This window comes from Myotis yumanensis, unplaced genomic scaffold (assembly GCF_028538775.1).
Source record: "Myotis yumanensis isolate MYYU_CA2020_CCGP unplaced genomic scaffold, mMyoYum1.0.hap1 SCAF_3, whole genome shotgun sequence".
NCBI lineage: Eukaryota > Metazoa > Chordata > Mammalia > Chiroptera > Vespertilionidae > Myotis > Myotis yumanensis.
Window position 1 is genome coordinate 162875845 of NW_027223754.1, and position 13362 is coordinate 162889206.

General features: G+C 50.6%; 1 protein-coding gene across 1 annotated transcript; it reads left to right on the forward strand.

Moving 5' to 3' along the window:
• The first annotated feature begins 144 nt into the window (after positions 1–144).
• On the forward strand, positions 145–11652 carry LOC139007109 (keratin, type II cytoskeletal 5-like). Its single transcript, XM_070410184.1, has 9 exons — positions 145–615; positions 2464–2672; positions 4899–4959; positions 5730–5825; positions 7823–7987; positions 8770–8895; positions 9378–9598; positions 10181–10215; positions 11450–11652. Exons 1-9 carry the CDS (start codon positions 145–147, stop codon positions 11650–11652), a joined length of 1587 nt encoding a protein of 528 aa, XP_070266285.1.
• The last annotated feature ends 1710 nt before the right edge of the window (positions 11653–13362 follow it).

Genomic DNA, 13362 nt, shown 5'->3' on the forward strand with positions numbered 1-13362 from the left:
TCAACACAGTGGTCTGTGATCTTCTCCGGCCAAGCCCAGTTCTTTAGGGGATAAAAGCCAAGGAGACTTTGGGACAGTTAGACTCTGAAGCCTCCTCATCCCTGTGACATTTTTGCTCCTGACCTTCTGCCACCAACTCCCACCATGGCCCAACGATCCTCTATCACCATCAAGTCAGGGGGCACTCGGAACTTCAGTACTTCCTCAGCAAACTTCCTCCCGGGGTCCCGGACCAGCTTCAGCTCTGTCTCCATGACCCAGGGCGGAAAGAGATTTGGAGGTGGCTTTGGGGGTGGCTTTGGAAGCAGGAGTCTCCATGGCCTTGGGGGCAGCAAGAGAATCTCCGTCAGTGGGGGCTACCGCTCCAGCCGGGGCAGCTTCGGTGGCGCTGGCTATGGGATGGGTCTTGGCGGCATAGGGTACAGAGTAGGAGCCTGCAGCGGGTATGGAGGTGGTATGATGCCTGGATCTGGGGGCATCCAGGAGGTCACTGTCAACCAGAGCCTCCTGACGCCACTGCACCTGGAGATCGACCCCTCCCTTCAGCGGGTGCGGAAGGAGGAGCGGGAGCAGATCAAGACCCTCAACAACAAGTTCGCCTCTTTCATCGACAAGGTGAGAGGCAAGTGGGATCCCCACTAGAAATGCTGGGGAATCTCTGCTCTCTGTGCTTTTCTGAGGTCAACTGTGTCTTGCCCAAGACCTGTGATCCTGGGGTGGGAAGACTGCTAACAGGGTGGAGGAGGGGTGGTTTCCCACTTTGTTGAGGTGGGAGCAGAAAAATGTCTACCTCCAGGCTCCTGAGCTTTCTGACCCACTGCAAGGACATTGCTCTTTTGATGGATTGTGGTCATGTACTGGGTTTACAATTAGACAGTGAAAGGGCATCGGTTTGGAGGGAAGGAGATAAAGGGAAGAAAGATTACAAGGTCGGTCCACAGAAGTGGGCTGAGGTCACTTTTTCCTGCCGAGTGTAATAGGGGCAAGCCCTCTTGTGGCAACCCCCCTGGTGATTTGGGCATGTCTGAGAAGCTGGGTAGTTGGCCAGGGGATGCTCAAAGTGTTTCACTCTTTTCTTTTAGAGAGAGGAAAGCTGTGACTTTAGCCCTGGGTCCCCCCTTGCTATGTGGCCTGGAATCCTAGGGATTTCTCCAGTTTGGGGAAAAACATAATTCTATTTTGGATTCTATTTTGCATCATCACCCCTGCTTCACACCTGAGCTGGTTGTTTTTGCCTGAGAGGAACCAATTCAAGAATCTGGATCATTCAGACTCCACACCTGGGATCTAGAAGAAAGTGCTAAAGAGGCAACCAGCCCAGGTCTCATTTTTGGCTCTACTGCTAGGAGAATCCCTAAGTTCTTGGGCCTCAGTTGGGTTGGATAGATGGACTCTGAGGTGCCTTTGCAGGTCTAACAGTCTATAAATGCCTCATCATATGGACCCAGATCTTGAAATGTGTAAAACCTAACCACTGAGGCAGTGGTTCTTCAATTTTATCATCCATGTGTTTAAAATTGGCCTGGTGTTTGCATCAACAGCTGTGAGATTTCAAGGAGCCTGGCTCTGAGGGGAAAAAAATGCTATTTTAGGTTCATCAGGAAGGCACATAGGAACCAAAGGGTGGTAACTAGGGAGGGACTTAGAGCCAGTACTGCCCTCATTCCTCTTCAATGGAAGAGAAAGCTGGTGGGGTGGGTGCATTTGTCAAAGACCCTCAGCAGGCAAATTGCCATCTCCAAAGTCTTGGAGGCTCTGTTCCTTCATTCTCTGAGGAGAATGTCATTCCAGCTGCTCCCAATGAAAGGACTTTGCTTAGGCAGAAAGGCTTTGCATGTTTTTCCAGGCTGAGGGGCAGATGAGTGCAATTCAAGGAAACCAAATTTGTAGCACAAGAGCACAGAGGACCTGAGAGAGCAGAGGGAGGAAGGGCTTACCAAGGCCACACAGCTAGAGAGACACGGCTGGGATTGTGTCCAAATTCCTTCAATACGACTCCAGAGTGGCCCATTCCAGCATTCCTGGAGGATGTGGGCAACTGAGTCCAGAGTCTAGATCTTGAGAAATCATGTTGGAAAGAAAATAGACAGGTTGAATGTTCTGCTAAGAACTTCCTATCCATTTAATGGAAATCAAAATTTCACCCAGTAATGTGATGGGGGGGGGGGTGTTCTTTTCTTCACCTAAGACACATCAGCATGGTTTGGTGTGGTCAGTTTCCAGTCTCTCTGGCCCTCCTTGCTTCTCCCACCTCCAAATCAAACCACCGCCTCTCTCCCATCGCACTGATCTTTGCTTGACTCTCTACCTTCCGGGCTGAGAATGATGAGAAGGAGCCTGCTACCTGGACTCTGAGGTCTTACAGCCCCTCCCCTTGCACTGTTGGAGGGTCCTGGATAGCAGCGTTCTCTGGGAGGTTGCTGTAAGGAAGCCCTCACAGTCTCTCACCTCTGACTGGGGCAGGTGCGGTTCCTGGAGCAGCAGAACAAGGTCCTAGAGACCAAATGGAGCCTCCTGCAGGAGCATAAAACCACCAGGGCCAACATTGAGCCCATGTTTGAAACCTACATCAACAACCTGAGGCGGCAGCTGGACAGCCTGGGCGGGGAGCGGGCAAGGCTGGAGACAGAGCTGAAGAACATGCAGGATGTGGTGGAGGACTTCAAAAACAAGTGAGTAGACACTCAGCTCCTCCAGAAGTGCCCAGTGCAGTGGGGAAAGGAACACACTTTGGGCACCGAGGTTACTCGGAAAATGAACTGGGACTCTAGGGCTTTGGGGAAGGGCTGGGGTTATACAGGATAACTAACATGGGCACAGAGCGCATGATATACACAACCTGAAAAATTCTGCAGTTGAGGAAAATAAGGCTCTGAGAGAGTGACTGACTCATTCAAGTTTATATAAGTGGCAACTTGTGAGTTAAGAATTAAGCCTATATAATCTCACCCTTACATTTGTTTCACTCAGTCCCATTGCTAATTCACATAATGTCCATGCATTTACCCCAATGCTGGCCAAGGGGCAGGGAACAGAGGAGAAAGACCCATATATGCTACCTTCTCCCTGGAAACACACACACACACACACACACACACACACACACACCATTAAACATATAGTATCTTGTGCCTATAGACATAAGTAATTTCTTATTTTTATTGTTCTAATTTATTTCTAATTGTCTTGGTCCAAACAAAATAAGTCATTTGATATGGAGGTTTTTTAGTTACTGTAGTAAGAATTAAGGCTTTAGAGTTGCACTAACATGGTAGCCACTAGCCACATGTGCCTATTTAAATTAAAATTCATTGAAATGGAATAAAATTTAAAATTCAGCTCCTCAATCTCACTAGCCACATTTCTGGTGCTCAATTCACACATGGCTAATGGGTGTGAATACTGAGCATGTCCATGATCACAGAACGTTCTATTGGACAGCAGTATAGAATCTAGTCAGTGGCGTTAGAATCCTGGCTCAACCACTTACTTGCTAAAAGACCTAAAGAAAACTAACTTCTGTAAGCCCCAGTCCCTTTGCCTGTTAAAGGGCATATTAATAGTATGAGCATATTAAATCAAAACTTGCATGTAAACTACTTGGTAGGGTGCCCACTGCCTAGCATATAGTAAATTGCTAATAAGTGTCAGTTATTTTATTGTACTGATGTTTAGGTATATGTGTGCAGTGACAAGAAAAGCAAATACAAATCGGTAATTTATATGTGTGCAAATGTGGAGTAACAGTTTTTCAATCCAAGAGGGCTTCCTGGAGGAGGATATGAAAGCTTAATGTTGAGAAGGAAAGAGGTACAGAGGAGGAATTGGGGGAGTGTTGGAGCATGTGCTCCTAGTTAATAGCTGGTGATGTTCCTGTGGCAAGTGACTAAGAGGCCTGTGCAGGACCACCTGGTGCTCACCTTCTGGCAGAGGGCCTGTGAGCCGGGAAGCACAGGAGACAAGGACAGTATGGAATTAGGTGAAGAACAGATGTTTATATTTAGTGAAAAGGCTATGCAAGGAAATAAGGAAAAATAATCAAAGGGCAGGAAAAGGCTTGTCTCAGGTCCTACTGGACTGCAGAGGCAATACAAAAGCAGGGGAGATCTGGTTATATACATCGTGTGGGACTGTGCTTTGTGGTTTTAAAAAAAATAACGACATGCCATTTCATAGATGGGAGGGGCATCTATAGAGGTTGAGTGACCTGCCTGGGGTTACTGGGCTGGAAGGTCAAGGAGACAAAGCCCAACCACAGCCTTCAGAGACGCTGAGCAGGTGGGACTCCTCACTCCTTGGACAGGTTGGGTAGAAAATGGGTCACCCCAGAGATCAGTGAGCAAGGAGGATGCTGCCTAGGGGAAGAGAGGAAACTGGAGAGGGGGGTGGGTCGCTCCTTTTAGCCTGAAGATTCAGCTTCCTAGGCCAGGGTCAATGTGGCTGAGAACGGAACAGAGAGGCAGGAGGGCATCATTGGGTGCAGAAGCCTCTGAGGCCTAGGACTGCACACCTCCTACTGTTCGCTCTGTTCCTCCCCTCATGGCCTCTGTTTGGGTTGGGACAAGACCACAGGGTATAAAAGGAAACATGCATGCCCCTTCGTGGGACTTAAGCTCTCTAAGGAGCAAAGCTGTGTGAAAAGCTCAGGAAGAATGAAGGCTGGGTTTTTGTTGTTGTTGTTATTTGGGGTTTGAGCGTTGTGTAGAAGGGGTAGGCAGGGGTTGGTTGATATGGGATTTGGGGGGGCACGTGTGTGGCAGGAGAGCTCTGCTATAGCAGCACATTTTCCAGGTCTGCTCTGCAGACCCACTGTCTCCTGCCCACCTACAGCCCCTGGTTTAACCTCATTCCCAGAGCCCCTGCGCCTAACATCAGTCCACGTCTGACCCTCCCCACAGGTACGAAGATGAAATCAACAAGCGCACAGTGGCGGAGAATGAGTTTGTGGTGCTCAAGAAGGTGAGGGGACAGGGATGCTTCCTTCTGAACCTCAGGCAGCCCCTTCCAGGAGGGACAGCTGCAACTTAAGCTAGTGGCCTTGCATACAAGGCGTTATTTAATTTGCGCAACCAATCTTGGGAACAGGTTTTACTTTAGAAGTGAGAAAACTCAGGATCAGGGAGGTTAAGCATGTTGCCCCAGGTTGCCCAGATATTCAGGATCCAGGGCTTCAAAGTCCAAGTCATAAGTCCCGACACCAGCCCCCCGCCCCATGTGGAGTCCAGTGCACGGAGAGGTGAAGCAAATGGGCCTTATGCTGAGCTGAGTCTCCGGGCTCAGGGGATGGGCACAAGACAGGGATCAGTTTCATAGAGTTGTGGACCTTCCTGCTTAGTGGGGCTGGGGAGGGTGACAGAGGGAGGGGAAAATCAGCCAGGAGCTGAGCTGAAGGAGGGAGAATGGAGCAGTGGTGTATGGAGGGGAAGAAGGGGCGGGGAGTATGAGGAGGAGGGGAACTCACCAAGAGCCTAAGGAGAGGCTGGGAGAGCTCATGGGCCCAGAATTGGGTTGTCCTCACCACATGGAGGTGACATAGCTGACGACCTGGTGGGCATTCCCTGAGAGCCCTGGTCCTCAGGGAACGAACCCCCCTCCCATGCCAGTCCTACTCCATAGCCTGAAATAAAGCACTGCTTTCATCCCTGGGAGCTGAAGTTCTCCCGCCCAACAGAGGAGCTGGTTAACCCTGACTGGGTAAGACTCAGAGTGATGGCCTGTTCTGTGCCCAGGACGTGGATGCCGCCTACATGAACAAGGTAGAGCTGGAGGCCAAGGTGGACGCCTTAATGGACGAGATCAACTTCCTGAAAGCTTTCTACGAAGCGGTAAGCAAGGCCCACTGCGCCCCCTCAGAGGGGCTGGAGTCTGGGGCCCTCAGCGGGGCACAGAGACTACAAGCTGCTGCTCTGATCTCCTCTCTGGTCCCCACCCCATCCCTGGGTTGGAATTCATGAGCAGATGCTACTTGCCCTACCTAGAGAGAAAATGAGTTTCCATCTGGTAGTTGTGAGTCAGGTGAGGTGAGAAATTTAACCTTGACCACCTGTGCCACGCATGTTCTGTCAGTCAGACAAAAGAACTTCCCATCATTGAATTATGCATGGTTTCCATAGAACTATCTGAGCAACCGGCTCACCCATTTCAGCTTAAATTTACCTGTTATTCTTGGCTGCAGGATGATGCAATTATGCAAATCAAGTGACAGTTAGTGAGCCTTTAGATGCTTCTGGAAGCACAGGACACATTGCCTGGTTCTCCTAAAGACACATTTTGTTAAGAGTCAGACATTGTTCTTGGGGGCTGCAGGCAAAGCGCCGAGCAAACACAGTCAAGCCACTGAGTTCTTGGAGCTTCATTGCAGTGGGGGAGACAGGCAGCACAGACACAATACCATTTCAGGCACAGCAGGGACGATAAAAACATGACAATAAGGAGAAGTGGCAAGATGGTGGGTGATATCTGAAGAGAAATCTGGAGGAACTGAGGACCCAGAAATACAAAGAAGAGGCCAAGTTGGGTGGAGTAGAGGAAGTGACAGGGAGAGTGTAGAGATGGGATCAGTGATGTCAGGGAGAGAGTGTAGCAGATATTGTGTGCCTCCAGGTAGGCCTGGTAAGGACAGGCGATATGCCCAGGGGGTTACATATGTTTGTGCCCAACAGAAGTTGGTCATGTTGTTCTAGGGACAGGATCATTAGCTCTGTGTCTTTGGATGGGTTCAATGTCCATCCAACAAACCACATGGGGCAAAAGGCACCATTTTCTCTGCTTATTCACTTTAATGCTAATGGCCAGTGTGCTGTTGGCTTCTAATTCTGAACCAGCCCACAGCCCAGCAAGCCCACGGGTAGAGACCCCTCGAGCTACATCAGCTACCAGGAAAAAAAACATTTGGGAAAGACAAATTGCAGGACACAGCAACAAAGCAATAATTTCTTGAAGCAGGAAATACATGTACCAATTGTTAATAAAGAAAGGAAGGGATATTTTTTAAGATTTGTGTTTTGGGCCAGTTATTCTCAAATTTTGCAATGCCTTCTAGAAGTCTTAATAAAACATCAATTTTGATTCAGTGACTCTAGGGTGGAGCCCAGACTTCCCAGGTGATGGTGATGCTGCTGGTCTGAGGATCATATTTTCTAAACCAATGAGGAATCTGAGGAGTAATCATTAACAAATTAATTGTATGTTTATTGTTTCAAAAACCATCTTACATTGACATGAACTATTTAATGCTCCCCCCCTGGGACAGGGATGCTATCTAACCTGCTTTGAAGATCCAAGACTTGAATTTTTCAGTCTGGTGCCCTTTCTACTGTTTCCATTTCTCGTCCCCAAGGAGCTGGGAGGAGTGAAGTTGGGAAACAAAACTGAGATGGAGCAAAGCTTTCTGGCTTCTTCTGACTCAGTGTTATTTCACAAGATGATTTCTTTATTTAGTGTGAAAGGCTCTTTTCCTCAGAACATGAGACATCATGGCACTGGCAGGTTACAACAAAGTGCATTCCCTTGGCAACCGGAGTGACGGAGCAGCTAAAGTTATCTGTGATGAGATGATAATAAAGTATGGGAGTAAACCCAGTGACCTCCCTAATATCCTTCCCAGCCCTTTTAGACCTTAGCAGGGTGCTACACCCTAACAGTGCATGTGTTGCCCTTGATACCAAGATCTGTTCCAGGGGCCTGGTCACAGTGCCCCAACACACATGCATACAACACACACACACACACACACACACACACACACACACACGCTTTCATACGTACATGCACACACACACCTGCACCCTGCTTCAGTTCTCCCACTTGGACCCCATCACAGGAGCTGGCTCAGCTTCAGGACCAGATCTCTGAGACCTCCGTGATCCTGTCCATGGACAACAACCGCAATCTGGACCTGGACAGCATCATCGCCGAAGTCAAGGCCCAATATGAGGACATTGCCAACCGCAGCAGGGCCGAGGCTGAGTCGTGGTATCAGACCAAGGTGAGGTGTCAACATCAAGTCCATGAAATAATTGTGGAGAACTGGGATTCCAAAGGCAATTTAGATAAGAGCCTTGTCCTCTCATATGTCCCAATCTGATGGGGTTGAAGAGATCTGAGTTCAGCTTGGGGCTTACCCTCTGTACTATTCTTGGGCTACACTGGGGGAATAGCCATATGAAGGCAGGAGGTAGTTAATCCTTCTGCCCCAAGGAGTATGGACACACCTTTAACACCCTGTAGAAGAGAGGCAAGGGACAGCTGGACACTACCAACTACCAGTGTCAGGAGGAATGAGAGAGGGAGGGTGGGAACAAAAGGCGGGCTGAGCTTCCTGGATCCAGAGGAGAAAGGTGGAACTGTCTGGAGCTGAGGGGCTTGAGGGGGGGCGGGGACAAAGGCTGGATTTGGGTCACACAATGAGATTTTCCAGGTTAGAGCAAACACTGAGCTGGGGAATCACTGGGGATATGAGATGTGGTACAAGGAAAACAAACACAAAGGAGCTTTAAAAGCAGAGTTACAGGTTGAGAATGAGATACCTGGTGTCAAGGGAGAGGGACAAAAGATGGGATCCAAGAAGAAAGGTCCAACTGTGGTGTGGAGCTATAGTCACAGAGTGAGAGCAGAGCCAAGGAAGATGGGGATGGATTTGATGGAGAATGGGGTGGGAGAGGGAGGGGCCTCCAAATGGCATATGGAAAGCCTTCTGGGCCCTGCGAAACCACCGCCTCCTTGTCTCTGGTCTGAATCTGCCTGCCTTCTGCCTCTCCTTCTCCCCAGTACGAGGAGCTGCAGCGGTCTGCTGGCCGGCATGGGGATGACCTCCGCACCACCAAGATGGAGATCTCTGAGCTGAACCGGCTGATGCACAGGCTGCGCTCTGAGATTGATAACCTGAAGAAGCAGGTAGGACTGACCTCCCAGAGGTCATCCTATCTAAGTCCCTGCACCCGGGCAGACCTGGGCCTGGTCCTAACTCAGCCCATGCAGAGTGAAGCCTCGTCAGATGAGTGACCACCCAGGAAGGTGGTCTCCTGCCTCTCTAGGGGTGTTATAACCTTCTTCCTGAATTCTGTCCAACATCAATTCTTCCAGGAAGGGCTCTGTCCTCTGGAGGCATCCAAGACAAAACTTTGACCAGCTTTACTTACCCACTATCCAGAGACATTCAGTGTGGAAAAGGACCCCCCAAATCATTGTCTCTATCCTGGCTAAGTCCCAAATCATCCAAGGGGGACAAAGATTAATCTTATTTTAAAATATGATGAAGCTCCAGCCTCCTTTGCATGAAGTCCATTTTAAAAAAATGTCCTCCATCTTTTTAACCTGAAGCCCATATCTTTCTGCATTCTCTGTGGATTTCACCAACTCCTGTGTCCTCCTGGTAGTGTGCCGCGCTCCAGGCCGCCATCGCTGATGCTGAGCAGCGTGGGGAGCTGGCCCTCAAGGACGCCAAGCACAAGCTGGCTGAGCTGGAGGAGGCCCTGCAGAAAGCCAAGCAGGACATGGCCAGGCAGCTGCGCGAGTACCAGGAGCTGATGAATGTCAAGCTGGCCCTGGACATCGAGATCGCCACCTACAGGAAGCTGCTGGAGGGCGAGGAGTGCAGGTGCGCTACCTTCTCCTCCCACCATAGCACTAGAGCAATGCCACAGAGGCCACGAGCCCCACAGTGTCAAGCCCCAGGGAGAAATTCCAAGGGTAGAAACAGGGTTAAAACACAGGTGCTCCCTGGAGGCCTCCTGAGATCACAGCCCCTCCCACAGGTCCTATTGGACCCAGGGCAGGAGACCAAGGAGCAAGATGTCAGGGAAAAGTAGCCCATGACTACCTGGAAGGCCATAAGCAGGGCCATGTCTGCCCAGACCCTAAGACAAATGAGGCCACACCTGGGACAAGCCTCAGGGGCTCTGTGTTGCCCAAAGATGCCTACAATCAATCTAACTGCCCCTCTCTATCTAGTGAGCACAGGTTCTTCTCCCCATTCCTCTACATATTTTGACTGGGTTTACCTCCCAGATGCCCCCTGACAGATTCGCATTAACTTCCTTAGGCTAATGAGATGAATGGAAAGCTTGTAAGCACAGTGCCTGGCACCCAGTAAGTGCTCTGTGCTGATGACTCTAAACACAAAGAACCCAGGGCTCTTTAAAGTCTCAGCAAATGTCTCTTTCTCTCCCACCTGCAACAGACTCACTGGAGAAGGTGTCGGACCCGTGAACATCTGTGAGTAAATGCCTTGGGATGATAGGAAAGTGGGAGACAAAGTGGGAGCTAAGAGCATCACTAACAAGGACTTGATGACTAGAAAATGAACAGGGTGGGTTAGGGACATCATTAAGACCCTCTTAGGGGCTCTGTGGAGACCCTTTTTTCTTCGGCCCTTCTTCCCAGTGGGTCAAGAGAGACTTGTGATGACTTCTCATCCCTATGGCCCATTCCAGTGGGGTCATATGTCCACAGGAATGACTCCACCCAGGCCCCAGGGGACCCCAGTTACAGGACAGGTCCACTAGCAGAGCAATGGGTCCCTGATTTTTCAGCTAGTTCTGGCAGGGATTCAAACTCACACAACTGACAAGAGGTTCTCAGATAGGTTAAATGTAAAAAATCGAAGCAAATTAATGGAACAAGCAGAGCAGCGACTGGCCTGGCTTGGCCTCAGGCAATGGCAGGGAGATGGGGAGGAATCATCTCGCATAATGTCCCCGCAGGTGGCATTCATGGAGTCCTGTGTCCGGGAAGTTGAATCCCTTGGGCCCCATGTGGGTCAGACCGAATTAGAGAGGCTGGAGAACCAGGATGGGGGAGAGCTTAATAGAAGGAACTAGAATAATTCCCCTGAAGAAACATACACTGAGAGGGAGGTCACATGTTTGACAGGCTGTGGGAGCTGCATTTAGAGATAGTGAGCTCCCTGTTGCTGAAAGAATCTGAGCAGAGCTAGACTCAGGATACTGTAGAAGGGACTCAACTCCTGGGGAGGATCATCTGAATAGCCTCCGGCCTCTTCCAGCTTGGGAGTCTATGACCCCCTCACAGTGTGGGGCCTCCACTCAGTGAGAGCCCCTGGTGTAGATGAGGAGTGAACACAGCCTAGGAGCCTAAGGCCTTGGTTTCTGGCAGGGGTGACCTTGGGCTTGCCACTCGATCTCTTTGTGCCTCTAGTTTCTCCTTTGTAAAATGGGGGTGCTCATAGTAATAGTGTCCTCTCAGGCCTATTGAGACAGTGTGGTCGCAGCTGTGAAGGCCTTTGAAAAGTGTGATGTCCTGTGCAGATGCTCATGTTGAGCAGCATGCGATGGGGATGGGGAGCTCATGCCCACCCTCAGACTCTGCTCCTGGGGGACTAAGGAGATTCCTGTGCCCTGAGGAAGTGCCATGGGCACCAGATCCAGGGAGGGTGGGTCTTGGGAAACGGGAGGAGACTGACAGTGTGCCCCATGCCTTCTCTCTACAGCCGTGGTCTCCTCCTCTGGAGGCACAGGCTACAGCGGGGGCAGCGGCCTCTGTGTGGGCGGGAGCGGCTACAGCAGCGGCCTCTGCTATGGCGGTGGCAGCGGGGGCTTCAGTTCCACCAGTGGCCGCAACATGGGTGGCAGCACCTCCAGCATGCGCATCATCTCCAAGACATCGTCCACCAAGAAGAGTTATAGGAGCTAAAGAGCCCCACCTGCCTCTGCTGCCTCCCCCACCCTACCCCACCCCACCAGACCCCCAGTTCCCAGCCCCAAGGCCTGCCGCTTTGCTGAAACCCCCTGCACAAAGTCAATCCTGGCAGCAGTTCACACAGGGAGTGGGAAAGTGGCCTGTGCATTCCAGGGTCACCTTGTCCATCCCTCTGCTTCCAGACAGGTCCCCACAGAGGGACCCCGTTCACTCCCCATCCCAGGGCCCTCCAGGGGGTAGGGACATCCATTCTAGCTAACGCTGATTCAACTGCTCTGAGCCAAGACCTGGGCTGGGTGGGACTTTGCCCTTCAGTAGCTTCCAGAGCCGGGGTGCAATTGGGTCTCCCTCCTCCTGTCTGAGCCAGGTCCACTGTAACCACAGTCCTTCATGGGAAGCTTAGAATTGACCTTGGTGCTCCAAGAAAGTTGAGTGCAGTCTAGGCCAGAGTTCGCACGTGAGCTTTCTCACACAGACACTTCTCCTGCAGGTTGCTGAGACCAGGAAGTAATGCCAGCCCTGTCCACATATAGCCTCCTCACCTCCTTCCTTCTTGTCCTCACCCAGGACGCCAGCCACTTCCCCTGACAACCACCACCAGCAGAATATTTGAGAGAGAAATCAACACCCATTAAAACATTGCCAACTCTTGATTATTCATAGGAGAATGCAATACTTATATCAAGAATCCAAAAGTTCTCCATGGCCAGGGCTGCATTTGATAATATTTTATAGCCACATTCTTCCCAAATCTGCTTCATTTAAGCCAATATTAGAATTATGGGCCTGAACAGAAATGTCCTGATGCTGAGGGGGAGGAGGCAGGCTCACGTGAAGGTGTGGGAGGCAGCTCAGCACCAGGTGCCTACAACAGACACACAGGGGAAAGAACCCAATCAGCCTGTCCTAGAACGCCCAAGGAGAGCCCTCCTGCCATGACCCGCAGGCACAGGACTTCGCCTCCTCTGTGCTGCCATATCACCTCTTTTCTGGAAAGTTTTCTTCCCTTTGTTACCCTGCTCTTTCCACCTTCTCTTTCCCCCCTCAGACCTTTTCTACTCATCCTCTGCCACCCAGTGTGTCTCCTCTCTCCCCCGCCCCCCTCCTCATCTCTCCTTATTTCTCTTTCTTCCGTTCACTTCCCCTCTTTTCTGTTTGGCAATACAGTCCCTGCTCTTTCTCTCTCCTGGCCATTCTTCTATATTCCTGTCTCTGAAATGTCTAGCTGTGGCGTTGCCCATCCCCAGCTTTAGCCACTGAAACTCTTGAAAGCAGTCAGTCCATCAAACACCCTGCCCTACAGGGAAGGCCCAAGAGAGCAGACTCAGAAGCGAGGCAGCTCTTCCTTAGGTGTTCCCTGAGGATGCGTTGCTCAGCCCCTTAAAGGAAGCAGAAATAGGGTGTCGGTGGAATAGGGGAGCAGGGGAGGCACAGAAATATTGAGGCGGCCATCGCAGGTGGTTTCCTATTTAGCTAGAAGACTTGTAAACCCTCAAAACACCTGCCATGTGTTCAAGACCAAAATGCACTCACAAGGCGAGGAGAGACGGGCTGCGTGCTGCTGGCATGAAGACAGGAGCATCCACTGCTTCTGAGAACAGTCACTCCCACGCTAATTCTTTCAAACCTTTCTCTACTGCTGGCTCCCTGTACCTGCCTGTTCCCTGAAATAGCTTCAATAAAATATCACCGAGCTCTCTGGGT